This window comes from Capricornis sumatraensis, chromosome 12, assembly GCF_032405125.1.
Source record: "Capricornis sumatraensis isolate serow.1 chromosome 12, serow.2, whole genome shotgun sequence".
NCBI classification, from domain to species: domain Eukaryota; kingdom Metazoa; phylum Chordata; class Mammalia; order Artiodactyla; family Bovidae; genus Capricornis; species Capricornis sumatraensis.
In genome coordinates this window covers 34,906,750-34,929,174 of record NC_091080.1, presented here as the reverse complement: position 1 = coordinate 34,929,174, position 22,425 = coordinate 34,906,750, and the positions used below count along the sequence as shown (strand labels likewise).

Below are 22,425 nucleotides of genomic sequence, written 5' to 3'. Positions count from 1 at the left end.
CTAGTTTCCAAGAACCCCCCTTCCCTTCCTGCGTGGCCAAGGCCCCTTCTCCCTACCCTCACCTCTTACCCCCAAATTAGGCCCCCTGCTTCCACCCTACCTTGCCGCGAACCCCGGATCCAAGGATTTCCTTCCCACGTGGCCAGGCCACCTGCCCAGTCCCTAGTTCCCAGCCTCCCCGCTATCCCCTCTCAACGTCCCACACCCCGTCGCTGCCACTCGCGTTCCTGGGCCAGCTTCACGCTGGGGCTGCCGGAACCGTCGAGGAAGGTCTCTCTCCTGGGGACCTAGAGCACCACGTGCGACCCTAAAACCCCAGGTCTCCTCTCCCGCCCTGTCGGGTTACATGCACCCGAACCCAGGTCGGCCAGGCGCGGCCTCCGGTGCGCAAGGACCCAAAATGACCGAGAACACGCCGCCACCACGGACTAAGAGGCTGCGACTCCAACCAGAGGCCCGCTCGCTGCCACTTGGCCTTTCTCTGGGAGTAGGCTTAGGTGTGTGAGCTGGGGGAAAGGGGAGTGAGCCGCGCTGTCTGCCCGGCGCGATCAAGGCGCCGCGGCCTCAGCAGCCCCGAGGGCCCCGCGTCGCCCTCCCGGGCCAAGGTTCTCAGGAGCGGGCCGCCGAAAAGACGTTAGCGGGAGGAGTTAGCGGCTGTTGGGGGAACCGGTTCAAGTAAAAACAGTCCCTTCCAAACCCCGGCCATCGCGGGGCGGGCTTGCTTCTTCCCTTACAGATATCGGCCACAGCGGGGGCGTGGGCGCCCACGGCGGCCGCCCGCCCGGGCACGCCCGTGCAGGGCCGCTTAGGAGTGGCTCAGGGCCGCCGCCGGTTGGCCCCACCCAGCCCTGAACGCCCAAGGGTCGCGGTGCGTCCTCGGGTGCTGAGGTAGCCATAGAGATGAGGCCGCAGAGCGCGCACGCCCCCCTGCGGTTGGCATGGAAACGGCCCCCGCGAGGCCCGGGAGCTGCGCTGATTGGCCGATTCAACAGACGCGGGGGCCGGCGGGGGGCGGGGGGAGTTGAAAGTAATTAGCTTTGAGCTGGGCAGCAGACGCTGGGAGCCCAGGGCCCCGGCAAGAATCTATTAACACCTCTGTCCCCTTCCGCCCCGCCCCGCCCCGCCCCGGCCCCGCCCCCTTCATTGGACCCTTATTCCCAATCCTCGTGTGCATTTGCTAATTGTTCGAGACTTATGTGTAAAGAGATAAGACTGAGAAGAGCGAGGTCCGCTGTGGGTTCCAAGCAGATTTTGGGGCCTTCTGTCTTGTGAGAGGAAGGCCGCGAAAGAGCACTCTGCTTGTCACTTGAGAAGGGGACGTACTTTCCCACAGTGATGTATCCTGGGTCACTGGTTTGCAGGGAAGGGGGTGGTGGAGTAATGGATAAGCATCACAGCTAGGAAAGACAGGGGCTTGGTTTGGACTCCCCACTAATGTGGGGGTTAGTGTCTTGGCTTGGAGGTTTGTCATATTCTTCTCTTCTTCCAGCCATCAGCCAGGTATTGGAAAAAAGGCTGGAGAGATTCAAATCATCGTTTTGGTTTAAAGCGGCTTTGATCACTTGCACTGTGGCTCAGGCCCTTTCAACCCTAATAACAGCAAGGAAGATCATGTGTCACAGGGCTCTGTCTTCCAGAGAGTCTCAGCATCCTTGGATCCTTGGTGGAAGAGGCTGACTAACCGGCTTGTCTGTTTCTCCTTCCTTGACAGCAGTAAGCTGTGGAGACTGAGGCTATGCATCTCAGCAGCTCCAAGAGTGGAGTAGTGCTGGCTCCAGTGTCCCGAGGTCCTGATGCCTGTCAGATGATAACCAGAGGCCAGTTCGGCCAGGATCCGCCACAAAGAACAGTACTAGGAGTGCTAACTGAGAATGGGCAGTACAGGAGGACCTGTGGCCAGGTAATGCCTGGGAAGAGCTGGGGAGGCCCCCGTGTCTTGGTGGGAAGTGGGATCTCTTGAGATTTTCTGCACAAACTCCCCTTGAGTATTCAGCCCTGGAATCCGGCCTATAGGGGCACTGATTTTTTAAAAGAGCACTTTGTAAGGTCCCTTTTTCAGCTAGCAATATTAAATAATTTTCTTTGTTATTAGGAACTGTTTAAGTCAAATATGTGTAAAGTCACTTAAAAGAAAGTGAAAGTGAAGTCGCTCAGTCGTGTCCAACTCTTTGTGACCCTGTGGACTGTAGCCTACCAGGCTTCTCCACCCATGGGATTCTCCAGGCAAGAATACTGGAGTGGGTTGCCATTTGCTTCTCCAGGGGATCTTCCCGACCCAGGGATTGAACCTGGGTCTCCCGCATTGCAGGCAGACACTTTACCCTCAGCCACCAGGGAAGCACTTAAGTTCTGGGCTAAAAGGACATTGTGAATGCACCAAAATAAACTATTGTTGTTCAGTTGCTAAGTTGTGTCCGACTCTTTACAACCCCATGGACTGTAGCCTGCCAAGCTTCTTTATCCATGGAATTTCCCAGGCAAGAATACTGGAGTGGGTTGTGATTTCTTTCTCCAAAATTAACTTGTGGTGCTGGTGTTTCTCTAGATCAGAATGGTATTCAGATTGACCTAGGCTGTGCCCTGAAGCATCTCCGATAACCTTTAAGTTCATTGGTGATGGTATTAGAATCAGGATTGGATCCCAGTACACTAGATTACTTCCAAATGTGTGCTTTGAAAGTCAGCTTCTCCCCAGGACTGATAATGGACAGTTGGGCAGAAGATCATGGGCCATCTAATGTCCGGTTGCTTGTACTTAATTAATCATAGGTACCTCCCTTAACAGAATGTAAACAGAGGGTAAATAAATTCAACACTTAAAATGCAAATAAGGAGTTTGGATCCTTAAGAATGAATTTTGAGATTAAAAAAACAACAACAACAAAACTTCCTCAAGTCTGTCATTACACCAGCTTCTCATAAGCTTGTACTGTATATCTATTGGCAGTAGTATAGTGGAGTAGGTGGGCAGGTGTCCTTTCCATTTTACAGGTGAGAAAATTTGAGAGGTTTGAGAAAGCCTTCCCACCCAAATAAAAGTCATGATGGAGGCCAGATCAGAAGCTTCTCCTCATCTACTGACTACTCCTACTCCTCTTCTACACAATGACACAAGTCATTTGTGTCTTGGTGGCATCTGGTTAGTGGGAGAAAATTACCCAAAGTAATCTGTTTCAAGCTTTGGAAAAAACTGAGTAAAGGTGGTTTTAGCAAACTTAATTTGCTTAGCGACACGGTGTACTTCTTTAAACATGAAGTCTAACACAGTGGGGGAAGGAGAGAGTGGGATGAATAGAAAGAGTAGCACTGAAACATGTACATCAACCATATGTAAAATAGAGAGCTGGTGGGAATTCGCTGTGTGACGCAGGGAGCTCAAACCCAGTGCTCTGTGACAACCTAGAGGGGTGGGATGAGGTAGGGGGTTGGAGGGAGGTTCAAGCGGGAGGGGACATATGTATGCCCGTGGCTGATTCATGTTGATGTATGGCAGAAACCAACACAAATTGGAAAGCAAATATCCTCCAATTAAAAATAAGCAAATAATTAAAACAGGAAGTCTAAAACCTCTCCTGAATGGGCAGTTACCCCTGTGCTTAGTGGTTTCACTGTAAGTTCATAGCTGTTAGTTACCCTCTGTGTTGCTTGGTGCTACCTCTGCATTTCCCGGTTCTATTCCGCTACAACCGTCCTATAGAAATCTTTTATACTTTCCCCTCTCTCTTTATCCTCTAAAGCCTCTATCTCCATCCTGCCTCTCAGCTTATAACTTTATATCCTATTTTCCTAAAAATATAGATGCAACTGTGAGTTTCCACATGCCCCCATGTATCGTATGCCCTGCCACCCTCCTCCCTGCGTGACCTATGTGTTCCTGCTCTTACACAAGGTGCACCCCATGTGTGAGGCACACCTGATGCCCTCTTGCCTCTTCAAGGATATCATTCCATCAGCTCTTCTTTCTCTACTGGGTCAAACCCAAATGCAAATATATTGTGATTTTTTTTTTTCCCCCAATCTTAAAAACCTTTCAACTACAAAGCTCTTTACAGCAACTGTCCCACGTATGGCGGTATTTCTTGAGAATTTTTCTACTATAAACTCTATCAGGATGGGGATTTGTGATACCACGTTTTCTGCTGTACTCCCAGTGTTAAGAAAAACCACGCCCGGCCAGGGTCGCATGCAAGTATTTGCTGAACAGATACTCTGTCTCGATTTCTCCTTCTGTTCTCTTAGACTCAATTCTTACTTAAAGTTGTAAATATTTGTTTAAAAATTATTATCTATTTGGCTGCAGTGGGTCTTAGTTGTAGAATGCAGGTTCTTCAGTTGCAGCATGCAAACTCTTAGCTGTGGCATGCAGGGTCTAGTTTACTGACCAGGGATTGAATCCAGGTCCCCTGCATTGGGAGTGCAGTCTTAGCCACTGGACCACCTGGGAAGTCCCTCTCTTTGCCTCAATTCGTAATCCTTTTCTTACTTGTCTGAATGGCAGTGTTTGACACTGTTGGTCATTCTCTCTTTCTGGAAGTAGTTTCTTCTGACTTAGCCCAGAGAACATAGCTCTCTTCTGGTTTCTCATCTCGCTTACTGGCCACACCTCATTATCTTGGTTCTTCTTCATCCACTCTTTGAAAGTTAGAGTGTGCTAGAGCTTTTGATCTGAATTGGCACTCACTCCCTTCACAATCTGTTCAAGTCTCCTGGCAACAAATACCATCTTTCTGTTGATGATTCCTTCTTCTATCTCTGGTCTGGAACTCTCAGCTAAGTTTCAGGCTCAAGTTAGCTATCTACTTGACATCTCTACTTGGATCATGCAGTAGGCATCTCAAACTTAGGTGAAACCAAACACTGACTCCAGGCCCAACCTGCTCTTCCCAAAGTCTTCCTCATTTCAATAAATGGAATATCCATTCTTCTCATTATTTAACCCCAAAACTTTGTCATCCTTGACTCTTCTTTTTCTCCCACCCCACACCTAACTTGCTGAGAAGATGCTGTTAATTATACTTTTAAAAATGTCTAGAATTTCATTTCTCTTTCTCATTATGTCATCTAATAGTGTTCCATAGCTTGTAAGAGAATTAACTCATAGTACATATTTCTAAAAGCATCATGTTTCTGAATAACTGTGTATAAATGGGACCTTTCCAGGAGCCTGTTGACTAAAAGTTGACTTTAAGGAGGACTCTGTAACTATGTGTCAAGAACCTTGCTGGGTTGTTATAAAAATCTGGCATGCTACAAGCACAAAAGCTGATTTACAGTCCCCCTCCACTGCCCCCCAACGTATGGTACCTAGTTCGCTTTGGAGAAGAGCTGTAGTTTTTCTTTTTTTCTATAATTTTGCATTCCTTTGATAAATACATGAGGAAGATGACAAATTTTAGGTTAGCTCCTTCCCCAGACGTCACATATAGACAAAGATAAGGGCAAAGTAATCCTTTGGAAGTTTCAGGTTCTGAAATTCAGTTGCAGACATGGATATTTCAAATTCAGATTCCTCTCATCTTTCTAGCCTGCTGGTTTGAGTCACATGTGTTCTTAGCACCTATGTGGGCTCTGGGGTAAGCCTCTAACACAAAAACTTCATCCTTTTTTAGGGGCTCACCGCACTCAGGTGTTTCTCTGGATCAGAAAATGCCTTCCCTCCAGCTGGAAAGAAAGCGCTGTCGGACAGTAGGGTTCAGGCACCTGCCAAGCAAGGATTTGACATCTACATGGATGAGCCTGAACAGGGGGACAGAGATAGCTGCCCAGGGCGAAAGGGGATGGCATTAGAGGATGCGTATGAAGTAGACACCAGTGCACTCAAGTCAGACCTTCACTTCCTGTTGGATTTTAACACAGGTAATGGGACTCGCCCATGGCTGACAGTACCCTGTCTTCGTAATCGCCTGCAGTGTTCAGCAACGTAGAACTAGCAAGAGAATTCCCTGGAGCAGTAACTGTGGAGCTGGAGCTGCCTGTAGAGGGTTAGTGGATGGAACTAGTTTTGAAATGAAATGTCTTACCTGATAATGTTGCACCCCCTGCAGTTTCCCCTATGCTGGTAGATTCATCTCTCCACTCCCAGTCTGAAGATGCATCAGATTTTGGTACAGATGTGATAAATGTGACTGAATATGCTGAAGAAATTCATCAGTACCTTAGAGAAGCTGAAGTGAGTTTTCCCAACTTCTTCAATTTCCAGCACCCCAAGCACTCTGTATTAACATAGTTATATGCTGTTGGCCATGACCACTAGCGAATGGCATTCTTGTGACATCTAAACATGAGAACGTTTATGAAAAATAATAGTTGGGTGCGGTGAGTAGCAGTTACTTGGACTGTTTCTCTGTGTCTCAAAAGAGTTTGTATATTAAGTATTTCACTCTTGGGAAGAACCATTATTGCCATGTCCCTCCTCCTTGAAGTTACTCGTTAACTAAATTGCATTACGGAACCAGAATTGCACAGTTTGTTCCATATCATGATGTACAGATTTCTCTGGCTTTTGACTGAGTTTCCTGCTAACCTTTGCTCAGGAGCTTTTTAAAAATAGCAACTGTACTGTGGAGTGATCCTTATAAGATAACAACTATTTAAACATCAAAAAAAACTCTCTCCCCAAACAGATAAGACACAGGCCCAAGGCACACTACATGAGGAAACAACCAGACATCACAGAAAGCATGCGGACCATTCTGGTGGATTGGCTGGCTGAAGTTGGAGAGGAGTACAAGCTCCGTGCAGAGACCCTCTACCTGGCTGTCAACTTCCTGGACAGGTTTCTTTCCTGCATGTCTGTTCTTAGAGGGAAACTACAGCTTGTAGGAACAGCAGCTATTCTCCTGGCTTCGTAAGTCCTTCAGCTCAAATAACATGAAATGTCAGCCTGTCTAAACACTTGATTTCTGTTCCCATTTATTGGAGAAATACAGTGCTTGATAATTAAAACTTACTCATGCCTCCTTGGATAAAATATCATTATTTTTACACTGTTTACCGAGAAACTGAATCTCACCACATGTTCACTCTTCAACTTGGATGTTTAAGATCCTCTTAATGACAAGTTCAGTATCATGACTAAGGCAACCATCAGCTCAAATTCAGAATCTAATTTAATTATTTTGTAGTAGTCTTTTGACTATATTCTACAGTGAGTAAAAGCCCTGTTTAAAGAGATTTGGGTTTATGTAAGCCTTCTCCAGGCTCTAGCAAGTGACTCATAATAACCCAGTGTATTTGGTTACAGTGAATAAACTATTGTAGCTAATTCCTGTTACTATCAGTCATTCATAACAATATCTATTTGTGTAGAAAAGTTCTGGGTTGTGGCTAAAAGTGAAAGTGTTAGTTGTGTCCAACTCTTTGCGACCCCAAGTACTGTGGCCCACCAGGCTCCTCTGTCCATGGCATCCTCAGGCAGGAACACTGAAGTGGGTAGCCATTCCCTTCTCCAGGGGGTCTTCCTAACCCAGGAATTGAATCCAGGTCTCCTCCATTGAAAGCAGATTGTTTACCATCTGAGCCAATAGGGAAGCCTTATTTGTGTAGAAAAGCACTGGGGTTGTGGCTAAGTGTCTTTTAAATAAGTGACCTGATGGTGAATAGTAGTTTCCTTTCTATTCTTCTGGTCTCAGACTTTATACTTATTAAGTATTATAATTTTGCAAAAATTTCCCTGTGGAAAGGAGAAACAAAAGCAAAAGCAGAGAATTGATATCAGTGAAATCATTATCTTTCTCTCGGATACAGAACATCTTTTGCTAATTCAATAGAAAAAGCTGAGTACAGTCTTTAAAAAAAAAATCTAAGGCCTAAGGAGATTTTTTTTCCCCCATCATTATGTTCAACATAAAATTCTTTTCCACAAGATGAAGTCTGTAGAATTAAGAGGAATTTACCTGCATGTCTGTCATTCAGAAACTTTCAGCTTATAAGACACCAAAACCTAAAATCCCTAGCTGAAAATTGTCTCTTTACTACTCATAGCAGTAAGTATGACATATCCTTGTCATACTCATGCTCTTTATGGAAAAAAGCTTCTGTATTTTTTCACACCTATACCATTTCATGATTTATAAGTGATATTTAAGTCTACAAGGGCCACATGACAAGCCTGGTTGGGATAGCACAAGAAAGAGAGTCAGAGGAATCAAGCTTTACTTTCCCAAACTCTTTCTCTTTTGTAGGAAATATGAAGAAATATATCCACCCGAAGTAGATGAGTTTGTCTACATAACCGATGACACCTACACAAAACGACAACTGCTGAGAATGGAACGCTTGCTCCTGAAGGTCCTGGCTTTTGATCTGACAGTGCCAACTACCAACCAGTTCCTCCTTCAGTACTTAAGGAGGCAAGGAGTGTGCATCAGGACTGAGAACCTGGCCAAGGTAGGCCACATGACTTCCAAGAACCTCAGTGCCAACTGGATAAAAAAAGTAGCCCTTCAGTTCTTCCTTCCTTTGCAGTTCTTTGCCTTGGGCCCAGAAAAGCTTTTTAGCAATTGGAAGAGAACTAATTTGAAGAACATGACTTCTTCATGTTTGAAGAAACTATGAGACATTTCCATTAATTATGTTTGGCAGATGTGGGTTGTCTAATCACCCACAGGTCTTAGAAAAAAAAAAATGTAAGCTTGGAAACTATTCTCTTGTTGTATACAGACCACAGGCAAGCAGTACCTCTTAGGTTTACAGAAAGGAAACAAGATAAATATGGTTTGATTTGGCTCTAATCTCATTCTAACATGTTAAGTAAAGAAGCACTATTTGGTCATTTTGGAGTCCTAGAACTTCAGTTTGGAGAAGGCGATGGCACCCCACTCCAGTACTCTTGCCTGGAAAGTCCCATGGATGGAGGAGCCTGGTGGGCTGCAGTCCATGGGGTCGCGATGAGTTGGACACGACTGAGCAACTTCACTTTCTCTTTTCACTTTCATGCATTGGAGAAGGAAATCGCAACCCACTCCAGTGTTCTTGCCTGGAGAATCCCAGGGACGGGGGAGCCTGGTGAGCTGCCGTCTTTGGGGTCGCATGGAGTCGGACACAACTGAAGCGACTTAGCAGCAGCAGCAGCAGCAGAACTTCAGTTAGAGTCACTAAAGTATTGGTTTGGAAAACCTGGTTCCCATCCACTATGATCTAATATATCTGGTATTTATATGCTATTCAAAGAGCAATAAGAACATTCTATAAATTTCCCAGTATATTTCTTTTAATCTGATAAGTCCCCCCTGGTACTGTTCTAGCCAATGAACTGCATGCATTTGCCTGATAAATTTTTAATTGATTTTTTACTGGAATATACTTCATTTACATTGCTGTATTAGTTTCTGATGTATAGAAAAGTAAGTCAGTTATACATGTATGTATATCTACCCTTTTTTAGATTCTATTCCCATGTAGGTCATTATAGAGAACTGAGTTGAGTTCCCTGTGCTCACTCACAGCTCAGTTGGGAAAGAATCTGCCTGATCCGCTGGAGAAGGGACGGGCTACCCACTCCAGTATTCTGGCCTGGAGAATTCCATAGGCTATATAGTCCATGGGGTCACAAAGAGTCAGACACAACGGAGCGACTTTCACTTTCGCTTCCCTGTGCTCTACAGTAGGTTATTAATTATCTATTTTATATATGGTAGTGTGCATATGTCAATCCAAATCTTCCAGTTTATCCCTCCCCACCCCCACCTGATAAATTAATAGCTATAATATGGACATATTTTTGCCTTTCACTGAAGACTCTAGCCTACTCCCGTGGCTAGAGGAATGCTATTTGACCAGCATAAACCTACAGTACTAGTATAGGTAACCTATCACGTACACTGTATAGATAGGCCAAATATTGAGCCTTGCCTATACAATACTGAAGTTTACTTGTAATTAAATGTATTAAAACATAGATGTTATTCTGGTTATGGACAGGCATGATGATCATTGACTCAATGAATACTTTTGAGCATCTATTTCTGTGCTTATCACTAGATACACATTGAACAAAGATGACAGTTTGTTCCCTTGACATTTCTAGGCTTACTTGGAACCTTAGCCAGATTCCTAATTCCAATGAGACTTTCTCTCTTGTGCTTAGTATGTAGCAGAACTGAGTCTCCTTGAAGCTGACCCGTTCTTGAAATACCTTCCTTCACTGATAGCTGCAGCCGCTTATTGCCTGGCAAACTATACTGTGAACAGGCACTTCTGGGTAAGATTCTAACTGATTCTTTCTAGACGATACTTGGGCTTCCCAGGAGGCTCAGTGATAAAGTATCCTGCAGTGCAGGAAATGTGGGTTCAATCCCTAGGTTGGGAAGGTCCCCTGGAGAAGGAAATGGCAACCCAGTCCAGTATTATTGCCTGGGAAATGCCATGGACAGAGGAGCCTGGCGAGCTACAATCCATGGGGTTGCAAAAGAGACTTAGTGATTAAACAACAACAAGATGATCCTCAAGGCCTGTCTGAAGTCTCTTCGGTAACTCAAGGCTTAAAACTGGTGGGCCTGTTAGGAGGGAGAGTTAGTTTTATAAGGAACTAGTTGCCTAACCCCCAGATCACAACGTGTAGCTGGCCAGTGTTCATGTCTTGGACTCTGTGGCTTAGCTTACTGGGGCACAGAGGGTGCAGGAGGTCAAGGAGATGGTGGTGACATGCTCGTTCAGTGGAAGCTGGCCTGGAAACCCCAATGCCCACACTTACGTAGGGAGTTCCCTTGTAGCGTACGTGCTGACCACTTCAAGGCAAAGGATGTTGACTCTTCCCCTCCATGTAAAAGAACCTCGGTCCAGTTAGGATGGTCAGAGGTTGTATGAGGCTTTCAAGGGACAGGGAATTATTGTTGCTTCTTGGCTCGTGATAGCTGGCAGGATTAGAGATGGGCCCCTAAGAGTTGGTTCTGAAGGCTCACTTTTGTGCTAAGAGAGCAGGGCATCTACTTTTATTTTCTAAAATTCTTATTTCTTATTCTGCATTTGGCTAAGAATCTTCCCATATTCTGTCTAAATAGAGTGTTCAAGTAAGTTGAAGCTCTTCAGGGGCCGGTAAAAATCCTGCTCATAAGAGAATAAATTTCCCCTAAATTAGGCATTTATAATTGTACAATATGAGCAAATTTAGAACTCTGACTCTGAAGAAGGATTATGGTTTCTTTTGAGATGAACATGGATACTTACTAAGTATACCTATTAATTCCCTTCAGTTCACAGTTTTATCTTCAGATTTCTGATATCATATGTTAAGATCTTCAAGCTCTATGATACAAATTTCTTCTTTTGTCTTGATTAGCCAGAAACCCTCGCCACATTTACAGGCTATTCATTAAGTGAAATCGTGCCTTGCCTGAGTGAGCTACATAAAACATGCCTCAGTATACCCCATCGACCTCAGCAAGCAATCAGGGAGAAGTACAAGGCTTCAAAGTAAGTTCCAGAAATTCTCTTATCTAGGCTCACTACTTAAAACTTTAGTAAGTGATAGTAATTTCAGAATTAAAAAACAGAACAAATTATACATGGTGCTGGGCTGGAAAAGTAGGGTCTCATGTCAAACCAAGAATATCAGTTTGGCAGGGCCTAGATTTATAATTTGTCATCTTGTAGAGTAGCAGGTGGCTCAGTAAAGAATCTGCCTGCAATGCAGGAGACCTGGGTTCAATCCCTGGGTTGGGAAGATCCCCTGGAGAAGGGAATGGCTACCTACTCCAGTATTCTTGCCTGGAGAATTCCATGGAGAGAGGATCCTGGCGGGCTACAGTCCTTGGGGGTGCAAAGAGTCAGACACAACTGAGCAACTAACACTTTCCAGAGTACATCTAGTTAGCCAGCTCGTTCTTTCCGTTAAAACTACCAGACAGTTTTCTGGGGCCCATGTGAGATTTTATGAAACCAAAGTCCTCAGTGCGTGCTGAGCTTGCCGTGGGCCTCGTTTCAGGTACATGCACGTGTCTCTCATGGAGCCACCCATGGTGCTTCCTCTGCAGTGAGTTTCAGAGCCAAAGCGCCTTCGGAATTTAACCTCCTGACCAACAGACTCGGTCATGATTTTTACAGCTTTTCTGCAGGTTGTGTCAAACTAGTGTTGCTGTGATATAGGTGACATACTTTTTAGAATGTAAGTGTATTTAGGTTCTCTTAGACGTAGTAGCTTGTAATATAGTCTAGTACCTTCTAAAGAATAAACCTGCCTTCTGACCATGTGTTAGACTTATTTACTGCTGACTATGGGTGACATGCTTGCCTGGAATTTTAGTTGAGAGTATTACAAATGTCTTTTCTATTTTAAGAGTGCTTCTACACTGGTTTTATAAATCCAGTATGCTGTTAGGATTAAGTGTTCTGAAGAATCCAGAGATTTTCATGTTTGGTAATTGCTACCCTGAGACTTTTCTCTTCCTATCTTTTTACTCCTCATGTAGCTCTCCGTAAACTGGCAAGGGTGAATGCCAAGCCTAGATGGATTAGCGAAGGGGCGTAAGCAAGCACTGTCCATTCTAGTGTCCCTGTTGGGCCCTGGGAGGTAAAGACAGTGGGTTGAAGAATAAATGTTATCAGGTACCTCAGAGGGGTAATTTACCTAATTTAATTCTAATTGAGGGTTATGATGCTTATTTTGTAAAGGACTTTTATTTCAATGTCCAGTTTTGATTTAGTCACCCATCAAGCATATATTCAGCTTTAGAAGATGTTCGGAGAGGTAGAAGAAGAAAATTTTACCATACGATGGGACCTCATAATAATTAAGCTAGTCCTGGGCTTCCCTGGTGGCCCAGTGGTTAAGCATCTGCCTGCCACTGCAAGGGATACAGGTTCAATCCATGGTCCAGGAAGATTTCACGTGCCTCGGAGAAGCTCAGCCTGTGTGGCACAGCTACTGAGCCTGAGCTCTAGAGCACACGAGCCGCAACTGCTGAAGCTCGTGCACCCTAGGGCCTGTGCTCCACAACAAGAGAAGCCACTGCAGTGAGAAGCCCGCACACGCAACGAAGAGCAGTCTCCGCTCGGCACAACTAGAGAAAAGCCCGCGCAGCAGGGAAGATCCAGGACAGCCAGAAAGAAATAAGTAAATAAAATTTTTAAAAATTAAGCTAATCCCTCATGTTCATCCTTGGAAGATATCCATGCTAAATGCAGCTGAAACTCAAAGTATGCACGATCCTACAGTTCACTCACTATGCACTCATACATGGTCCCTTTCAGCACATATATAGTATATGGGATGAGGAAAACTGGAGCAAAAATGCACTCGTTTTAACTTTCTTTTAAAGATTGGAAGGAAAATCAAGAGTAGACTTGGCCCTGAGGGAGAGTGGTGCTTATTGGGGATTGCACAGAAATGTTGCTAATCTCCAGCTTAGTAGCCCTGGGCCAGCAGGCCTGGAGGCCCTGGAGCCTCTGGCTGTGTTCTGCCTCCAGGCCTGCCCCTGGGCTCAGCCCACATGGCTCAGCCCACATGGCTCTGCAGAAATGAGAATAACAGATTTCCTTTACACAGAAAATATCAGACCCAGGTGGAAGAATGGGAGTAGATGAAATTAACTCCAAATCAGATGTTTGTTTCAAGCGAGTAGGAAATGGCAATCCACTTCAGTATCCTTGCCTGGAAAATTCCATGGACAAAAGAGCCTAGGGGGCTAAAGTCCATGGGGTCACAGAGTCGGACATGACAGGCATGCACCCTAATGGAATTATAAGGATAAAAATACAGCCATACTTGACATGTTTTGTGAAACTTTTTTTTTCTTTTTTTTTTAAGTTTCCACAAGCCCTTAAAAGAGTCTGGCATAGCCTTTTTTTTTCTTTTTTCCTGCAGATAAATATTCTCAAGGTGTCTCCATTTCTGATACCACTGAAGAAATCAACATTTCCCTAAATGGTTTTGTGGTTTATGGCATAAGTTTCACAAAAGGGATTTAGGACCTGTATCAATACTAGATTCTCTGTTTTTTTTATGTTATTTTGCAAAAGAGGCTTTTGTTTCTAAAGTTGGATCTAACATTTGACCTTGACTTTAGGTCACAAAACCATGCTCCAGGCCACAGAAGTCCGAACCCACAACTCTCATGTTCCTGGGGGCCGGTGGTTTGTATATAACCTGCTCCCACCCTGCAACACACACGTTGACAGATTGCACAAAGGTGGTCTCCAGCTTGGCTTTCCTTTCTTATTACTTTTTTGTGTCCCTGAAATACTTTATTAAAAATATACGATTATGACTGTCACCTGTGTACCTCCCACCCAGCTTAAGAGAGAGTAACAACCTGCGGTGTGTGTCCCTCCTTCATCCCATTCTTTGTCTTCCCCAAATTCAGTGTTGACCATGGTTTTTATATTTTATAAGAACATGTCCATAAACAATAATGCTTGTTTTTAAAATTTCCTGAATATTGACCATCTTTCAGATTCTTCAGTGATACGTGTTTTAGGCAGCATTGTATTTTGAGATGATCTGTGTGGACAACTAGGATTCTGGTTATACTATTATACAGTTTTAAGTGAACATACGTATCTGTTCTTATCTCATATCTGTTCTCTTGGTTTTTTCCCATCTTTCTCTTTGACCCGCTCCTGCCCACTGCCTGTCAGCCAGTAAAGGAAGCCAGTCTAGGCAGGGCTTTGGATCTGGGAGGGCTACCTCTGTTTGCCTCTGTGGGCTTTTTGAAAGCCTATGGCGACTCAGAGAAGGCTGTGAATCAAGGGGCCCTTGTTGAAATGGGCCATGAGAAAGGACTAGGGGAACAGCATTTGCCTACACGTTATCAGGACCCCAAGAGAGAAGCTCAATACACCCAAATGGTTCCTCTGTCTCCTAAGCTCTCACCACCAGAATGAAAACGTGTTATTCGAATGTACACTCAAACCTTGAAATTGGAGCCCACACTACTTATATGAGAGTGGCCTTGCCTTTCTGATGCTTGTGTCCAGATTGGTTGGGGGGGTGGTGGTGGTGGGAGTTGGGGGGTCGGGCAGATGGGACACTCTCCTCAGGGCTCCTGGCCACGACCCCATTTATTTTAGCATCCCGGCTCCAGGGCAAGGCCCAGTGCATAAAACCTGATGTCCCCACTACTCCGGGAAGATCTTCACTGCAGTCTCACAGGATGTGTGTGAGCTTGCTTTAGGCAGCAAGCTAATTGTTGACTTCTAATATGTCTTTTATTAGCGATTGATAGTATTCTTAAAAAACAGAATGGTCGGCAGGTCAATAGCTAGAGGAACGATGGGGGGGGGGGGGAACGCGCAGGGAGAGGGGATGTGGGAAGGAGGCCATGGGGAATCAGGTCAGTTAAAATGAGTCAGAAAAGGATGAGCCGATGGAAGTTTACCCCCGGAGGTGACGTTTTCTGAGGCAGGTAAGTTGAAAGACTGTGCCCACAGTCCTATTCACCTTCCAGGACAGATGCTCACCCAGGCTACCTGTACCTGTGCTCACTGCTTCTTCGTCCTCCAGGTGTGTGTGTGTGTGTGTGTGTGTGTGTGTGTGTGTTACCCCTTGGGAAACACCAGCTTCAGTGATCTTAGACTCTGCCCAACTCTGTAGAAAGTTTTTAATGCATGAAAAAGTAAATGCCAACAAAAATTCACTTTATTTTTTATGTATCTTAAACTCGAGGGTGCTTGGGCAGAAGGTTTGAAGGTTAGTTGTGAACTGAATTCTCTGCTGAGAATGGCAGAATCTTAGGATGATGAACCACTAGCCGGGAGTGATATGTATTCAGGTCTTCAAAATAATGGGATGGTATCTCATCTCTCCTCTTTTCCTCCCCTGCAAATAAGAGCCAGGGAAGTGGGAAGATTAACCGCATCTGTTTGGAGTGGACAATTCAGTGTGGCGGTTCTGACGCTGAGGGCGAGAGAAGGGCTGGGAATGGTGCACAACACTGAGATGATGTGTCAAACTAGAATGTCTTCTAGAAGTAAAACATAATAGGGGTTATTTCCCCAACACCCAGATCCCTCTCTCCTCATGCTCGCCCTGTCACTGCCTTGGCTCAGCCCCCGTCATTTCCCATATACACCCATCACTGTAGCAACCTCCTCATGGCTCTTCAGTTACCTTTTGCCTGCTTCCAGGGCTTTCTGAAATGAAGTGGATGGCATCTCTTTCCTGCATCTGACTCTTTAGTGCTGCATCACCACTGGGATAAAATAGGGGGCGGGGATGCAGGCTCGCGAATGAGCCAGGCCCTGCCCACCTGGAAGGAAGAGCTTCTGCTTTGTAACCCCGCCTTGTCCCTTCTAGTTCCCCGGTGGCCCTTGTTCCCCGTCCCTTTACTCACTCACGAACACTCATTGCTCTCTCTAAACACTTCCCACTTTACTGTACTGCTTGGCAAACTCTGACGCGATTCTTCAGATCTAGCCTTTGGCCTTACCTCCCTGTCAGCCCCAGGGTAGGTATCTCTCACTCCCACTGGCTGTTGCTTGTCTGTCTCTCCTCCTTTCATCCCTGTCCTCCTAGCATCTGGCTTCATCCTAGAGATTCCATCATATTTTGTTATGAGTGAATGAATGGGTAATATTTTTTACAATCACTAGCCCTCAGTTTATTCAAATATGAAGTGATATTGCTGGGACTATACAAAGCATGATGCTTTTCAAAGTACATTTGGATAAAATGAGTTTAAAATGAAAAATCACAGTCAGCGGTAACAGTGTATGGTATACACATATTGTAAAAAGTTCACTCTCTGTCATTCTTACATTAATCCAGTGCAAGAAACTGGATAATAAAGGAAAACTTTCATTAGAGTCTTGAAACAAAAGGCATGTCTTAGATGAGAATGAGGAACACAGTGGCTTTTTTGAGAAGTACATCCAGGGCACTGCTGTCTTCACGTATTCCTCTATCTGCCTTAGAGGATTCACAGGGAAGTCTCCTGGACAGTCTTTGAACACTTATCACTGTACCACAGTGGGAGACTCTTCGTATGCAACCCTCCTTCCCCTTCGCTCCTTCACAGAGGTGGGGCTTGCATCCTTGTCTGAAGGGTCTCCATGCCTTCTCTAGCTCCTCCCCTTTTTTCTCGTTTGTGATCCCCCCAATAAATCTCTTGCATATCTACACCTGTCTCCACGTCTGTTTTGGGGAGGCCCCAGACTCACCCAAGAAGCCTTGTAAACCGTAAGAGGTGGGAATAAATGTACTTGTCTAGAGAAAATGTTCCTTACATAAACCTGTCAGTGTTTAAAAGGATACTAATGTTTCAAGGAACACAGATCAGATATAATGCCCTAGGGGAAAAGGATAAATAATTACCCAAGCTAATCTACATTTTAATTTCTATGTTATTTACAATTTGATTTGTACAGATATATTTAAATTATCTGTTAGTATAATAAATTTTATATAATCCTTTCATAGTCAATTATTTCAGTGTTCTGAACTTAAAGCATCCCTCAAATTATATTAAGAAAGATTCCTAACTGCTTAGGTGCAATTACAGCTATTGTCATGGGTACCCAAGCAGAGGAGGGACAATTTAGGCAAGCAATAGCTTTCTTCCTTGGGTCCCCCGGGGGCAACCTGTTAAATGCCGTTAATGCAAATCCCCAAGAAGGTGACTGACTGTATATTAAATATTGACATGAGGGATTTCTGGAATACTAAAAACTGTCTGATATGTTATTAGGCTTTTAGTGATTCTATTATCACTATTGTTATCTCAGGGGAAACTAAAATTCTGATTACAAACTTCTGATAGTATAGCAAGCTAAACATTTATAACTCTTTGACACCGGCTTTTTGAGAGGAACTGAGCCCCCAAGGTAAATATAAGTATCATATATCGGAGAATCGTTCAGCCGTGTGTTTTGAAAAGTATTAGAAGTTTCTTAAAATGATCTGTCCATTGACAAGTAAATGGATAAAGAAAATGTAGTGCATACATACAATGGAATATCATTCAGCCTTAAAAACTAAGGAAACTCTGACACGTGATACAACATGGGCTAACCTTAAGGATATTATGCTGTGTGAAACTAGCCATCACATGAAGACAAATGCTGATTCCACTTCTATGAGGTATCCAGAATAGTCACATTCATAGAAACGAAAGTGGAATGCGAGTTGCCAGGGGCTTGGCAAGGGGAAATGGAGAAGTTGTTGTTCAATAGATATAGAGTTTCAGTTTTGCAAGATGAAAAGGTTCTAGAGATTGGTTGTACAGCAATGTGAATATTTTTAGCACTAGTAAACTGTACAGGGCTTCCCTGTTGGCTCAGTGATAAAGAATCCGCCTGCCAATGCAGGAGACGCTGGTTTGATCCCTGAGTCAGGAAGATCCCCCCTAGAGAAGGAAATGGCAACCCACTCCAGGATTCTTGTTTGGGAAATCCCACGGACAGAGGAGCCTGGTGGGCTACAGTCCATGGGGTCGCAAAGAGTCGGCACGACTAAGTGACTAAACAACAATGAGAAGTTTACTGTCCACTTAAAAATGGCTAAGATGGTAAATTTTATGTCTATTTTTCTGCAACTTAAAAAATAAAATCTGAGAAGTTTCATGCTGGTATTTTTAAGCATTAATATAAGAACAGTCCGACTTGTGGGAAAATACAAGCTCCTTGAGAGAAGAAATGCTATTTCATTGTTGTAGCCCCTACTGTTTCGGGGCTCGAGTGTGGTCCGTGGGCAGCAACACCAGTATCGCCTAGGGAGCTTGTTAGAAATGCACAGCCTTGGGCCCACAGCAGATTTACTGAACTTAATCCTGAATTTTAATAAGACATCCAGGTGATTCACACGCAGATGAAAGTTTGAGAGGCACTGCTCTACAGCACCTAACTCAGAAATATAAGAGTGTGATAAAGTTTGGCTGTTGTTTGCAGACGATACGCTGCAAGATTTGGTAAATGCATTCAACTTTTTTGCTCTAAGGATTGCTGTCAACTCTAGGCCTCACCATTATCTGCTAGAAACCAGCTTCCCAGGTGGCTCAGTGGTAAAGAACTGGCCTGCAATGCAGGAGATTCAGGAGATGTGGGTTTGATCTCTAGGTGGGGAAGATCTCCTGGAGAAGGCAATGGTCACCCACTCCAGTATTCTTGCCTGGGAAATGGCATGGACAGAGGAACCTGGTGGGCTACAGTCCATGGGTTTGCAGAGTCGGACACAACTTAGCGACTAAATAGCAACAGTAAAAATAAGCAGTGAGAAAAGATTTACACGGGCTCCCCTGGCGGCTTAGCCTGTAAAGAATACTCCTGCAATGCAGGAGACCTGGGTTCCATCCCCTGGAGTAGGGAACGGCTACTGACTCCAGTATTCCTGCCCGGAGAATTCCATACACAGAGGAACCTGGTGAGCTACAGTCCATGGGGTCCCAAAGAGTCGGATGTGATTAAGGATGCACACAAGATTTATATACATTAAGATAGAGGTTTTAAAAATTAATATTCTATTTGCTTCCCCTTCCTGCATCTGAAACAACAACTGAACTTGGAGGTGGAGCCATCTCTGCCACCCTCTCACTTTCTCTTGAATACTTAATGACATTTATGTGGCAGTATAACTCAGAGAAATGTGCAAAAAATCAGCATTTAGTCTCTAGGCACCATTCCTGTCCTCTGAAATGCTTATTCCACATCACACAGTGGGAAAAGACCATGGGTGAGGCCTTTGTTTATGGCGGGGAAGCCCTCAAGGCTCTTCCTCTCTCTCATTAACTCAAGAAGCCAAGCTTCACAGATCTGATGCTTTGTTGCCATTCAGTCTCTCAGTCATGTCTGACTCTTTGCTACCCCAGTGACTGCAGCATGCCAGGCTTCCCTGTCCTTCAGTATCTCTAGAGTTTGCTCAAACTCACGTCCATTGAGTAGATTATGCCACCCAACCATCTCATCCTCTGTCGCCCCCTTCTCCTTCTGCCCTCAGTTTTTCCCAGTAGCAGGGTCAGTTCAGTTCAGTTCCGTTCAGTCGCTCAGTCGTGTCTGACTCTTCGCGACCCCATGAATCGCAGCACGCCAGGCCTCCCTGTCCATCACCATCTCCCGGAGTTTACTCAAACTCATGTCCAATGAGTCAGTGATGCCATCCAGCCATCTCATCCTCTGTCATCCCCTCTCCTCCTGCTCCCAATCCCTCCCAGCATCAGGGTCTTTTCCAATGAGTCAACTCTTTGCATGAGGTGGCCAAAGTACTGGAGTTTCATCTTTAGCAACAGTCTTTCCAATGAACACCCAGGACTGATCTCCGTTAGAATATACTGGTTGGATCTCCTTGCAGTCCAAGGGACTCTCAGGACTCTTCTCCAACACCACAGTTCAGAAGCATCAATTCTTCGGTGCTCAATTTCCTCACAGTCCAACTCTCACATCCATACATGACCACATGAAAAACCACAGCCTTGACTAGACGGACCCTAGTCGGCAAAGTAATGGCTCTGCTTTTGAATATGCTGTCTAGGTTGGTCATAAGTTTCCTTCCAAGGAGTAAGCGTCTTTTAATTTCATGGCTGCAATCACCATCTGCAGTGATTTTGGAGCCCCCCAAAATAAAATCTAACACCGTTTCCACTGTTTTCCCATCTATTTCCCATGAAGTGACGGGACCAGATGCCATGGTCTTCGTTTTCTGAATGTTGAGCTTTAAGCCAACTTTTTCACTCTCCTCTTTCACTTTCATCAAGAGGCTCTTTAGTACCTCTTCACTTTCTGCCATAAGGGTGGTGTCATCTGCATCTCTAAGGTTATTGATATTTCTCCCGGCAATTTTGATTCCAGCTTGTGCTTCTTTCAGTCCAGCGTTTCTCATGATGTACTCTGCATATAAGTTAAATAAGCAGGGTGACATACAGCCTTGACGTACTCCTTTTCCTATTTGGAACCAGTCTGTTGTTCCATGTCCAGTTCTAACTGTTGCTTCCTGACATGCATATAGCTTTCTCAAGAGGCAGGTCAGGTGGTCTGCTATTCCCATCTCTTTCAGAATTTTCCACAGTTGATTGTGATCCACACAGTCAAAGGCTTTGGCATAGTCAATAAAGCAGAAATAGATGTTTTTCTGGAACTCTCTTGCTTTTTTGATGATCCAGTGGATGTTGGCAATTTGATCTCTGGTTCCTCTGCCTTTTCTAAAACCAGCTTAAACATCTGGAAATTCATGGTTCACGTATTGCTGAAGCCTGGCTTGGAAAATTTTGAGCATTACTTTACCAGCATGTGAGATGAGTGTAATTTGTGTGGTAGTTTGAGCATTCTTTGGCATTGCCTTTCTTTGGGATTGGAATGAAAACGAACCTTTTCCAGTCCTGTGGCCACTGCTGAGTTTTCCAAATTTGCTAGCATATTGAGTGCAGCACTTTCACAGCATCATCTTTTAGGATTTGAAATAGCTCAACTGGAATTCCAGTTTTGTTCATAGTGATGCTTTCTAAGGCCCATTTGACTTCACAGTCCAAGATGTCTGGTTCTAGGTGAGTGATCACACTATCATGATTATCTGGGTCGTGAAGATCTTTTTTGTACAGTTCTTCCATGTATTCTTGCCACCTCTTCTTAATATCTTCTGCTTCTGTTAGGTTCCTACTATTTCTGTCCTTTATCGAACCTATCTTTGCATGAAATGTTCCCTTGGTATCTCTAATTTTCTTGAAGAGATCTCTAGTCTTTCCCATTCTGTTGTTTTCTTCTATTTCTTTGCATTGATCGCTGAGAAAGGCTTTCTTATCTCTCTTTGCTATTCTTTGGAACTCTGCATTCAGATGCTTATATCTTTCCTTTTCTCCTTTGCTTTTCGCTTCTCTTCTTTTCACAGCTATTTGTAAGGCCTCCCCAGACAGCCATTTTGCTTTTTTGCATTTCTTTTCCATGGGGATGGTCTTGATCCCTGTCTCCTGAACAATGTCATGAAGCTCATTCCATAGTTCATCAGGCAGTCTGTCTATCAGATCTAGTCCCTTAAATCTATTTCTCACTTCCACTGTATAATCATAAGGGATTTGATTTAGGTCATACCTGAATGGTCTAGTGGTTTCCTACTTTCTTCAATTTAAGTCTGAATTTGGCAATAAGGAGTTCATTACCTGAGCCACAGTCAGCTCCCGGTCTTGTTTTTGTTGACTGCATAGAGCTTCTCCATCTTTGGCTGCAAAGAATATAATCAATCTGATTTTGGTGTTGACCATCTGGTGATGTCTATGTGTAGAGTCTTGTGTTGTTGGAAGAGGGTGTTTGCTATGACCAGTGGGTTCTCTTGGCAAAACTCTATTAGCCTTTGCTTTGCTACTATATATTGACCCCTGCCTCAAGCTAGGATCTAGAATGCTTCATGAGAAAGGAACTCTAGAAACTGTGGAAAACTCAAGTTTAGGATCAGGAAGCAGCTGTGATTCCTGCCAGGGATCACACAACTAATGCGTGATTATGCTGGACCTGTGACTCAAACAATCTGCTTCTGGTTCAAAGTTCAACGGTCTGCCCATTGTGCATCAGCGT

General features: G+C 44.4%; 1 protein-coding gene across 1 annotated transcript; it reads left to right on the top strand.

Moving 5' to 3' along the window:
• The first annotated feature begins 1,726 nt into the window (after positions 1 to 1,726).
• CCNA1 (cyclin A1) lies at positions 1,727 to 11,975 on the top strand. Its single transcript, XM_068984597.1, has 8 exons — positions 1,727 to 1,900; positions 5,610 to 5,856; positions 6,045 to 6,169; positions 6,624 to 6,847; positions 8,184 to 8,388; positions 10,088 to 10,201; positions 11,279 to 11,412; positions 11,924 to 11,975. Exons 1-8 carry the CDS (start codon positions 1,736 to 1,738, stop codon positions 11,973 to 11,975), a joined length of 1,266 nt encoding a protein of 421 aa, XP_068840698.1. The 5' UTR covers positions 1,727 to 1,735.
• Positions 11,976 to 22,425: the final 10,450 nt, after the last annotated feature.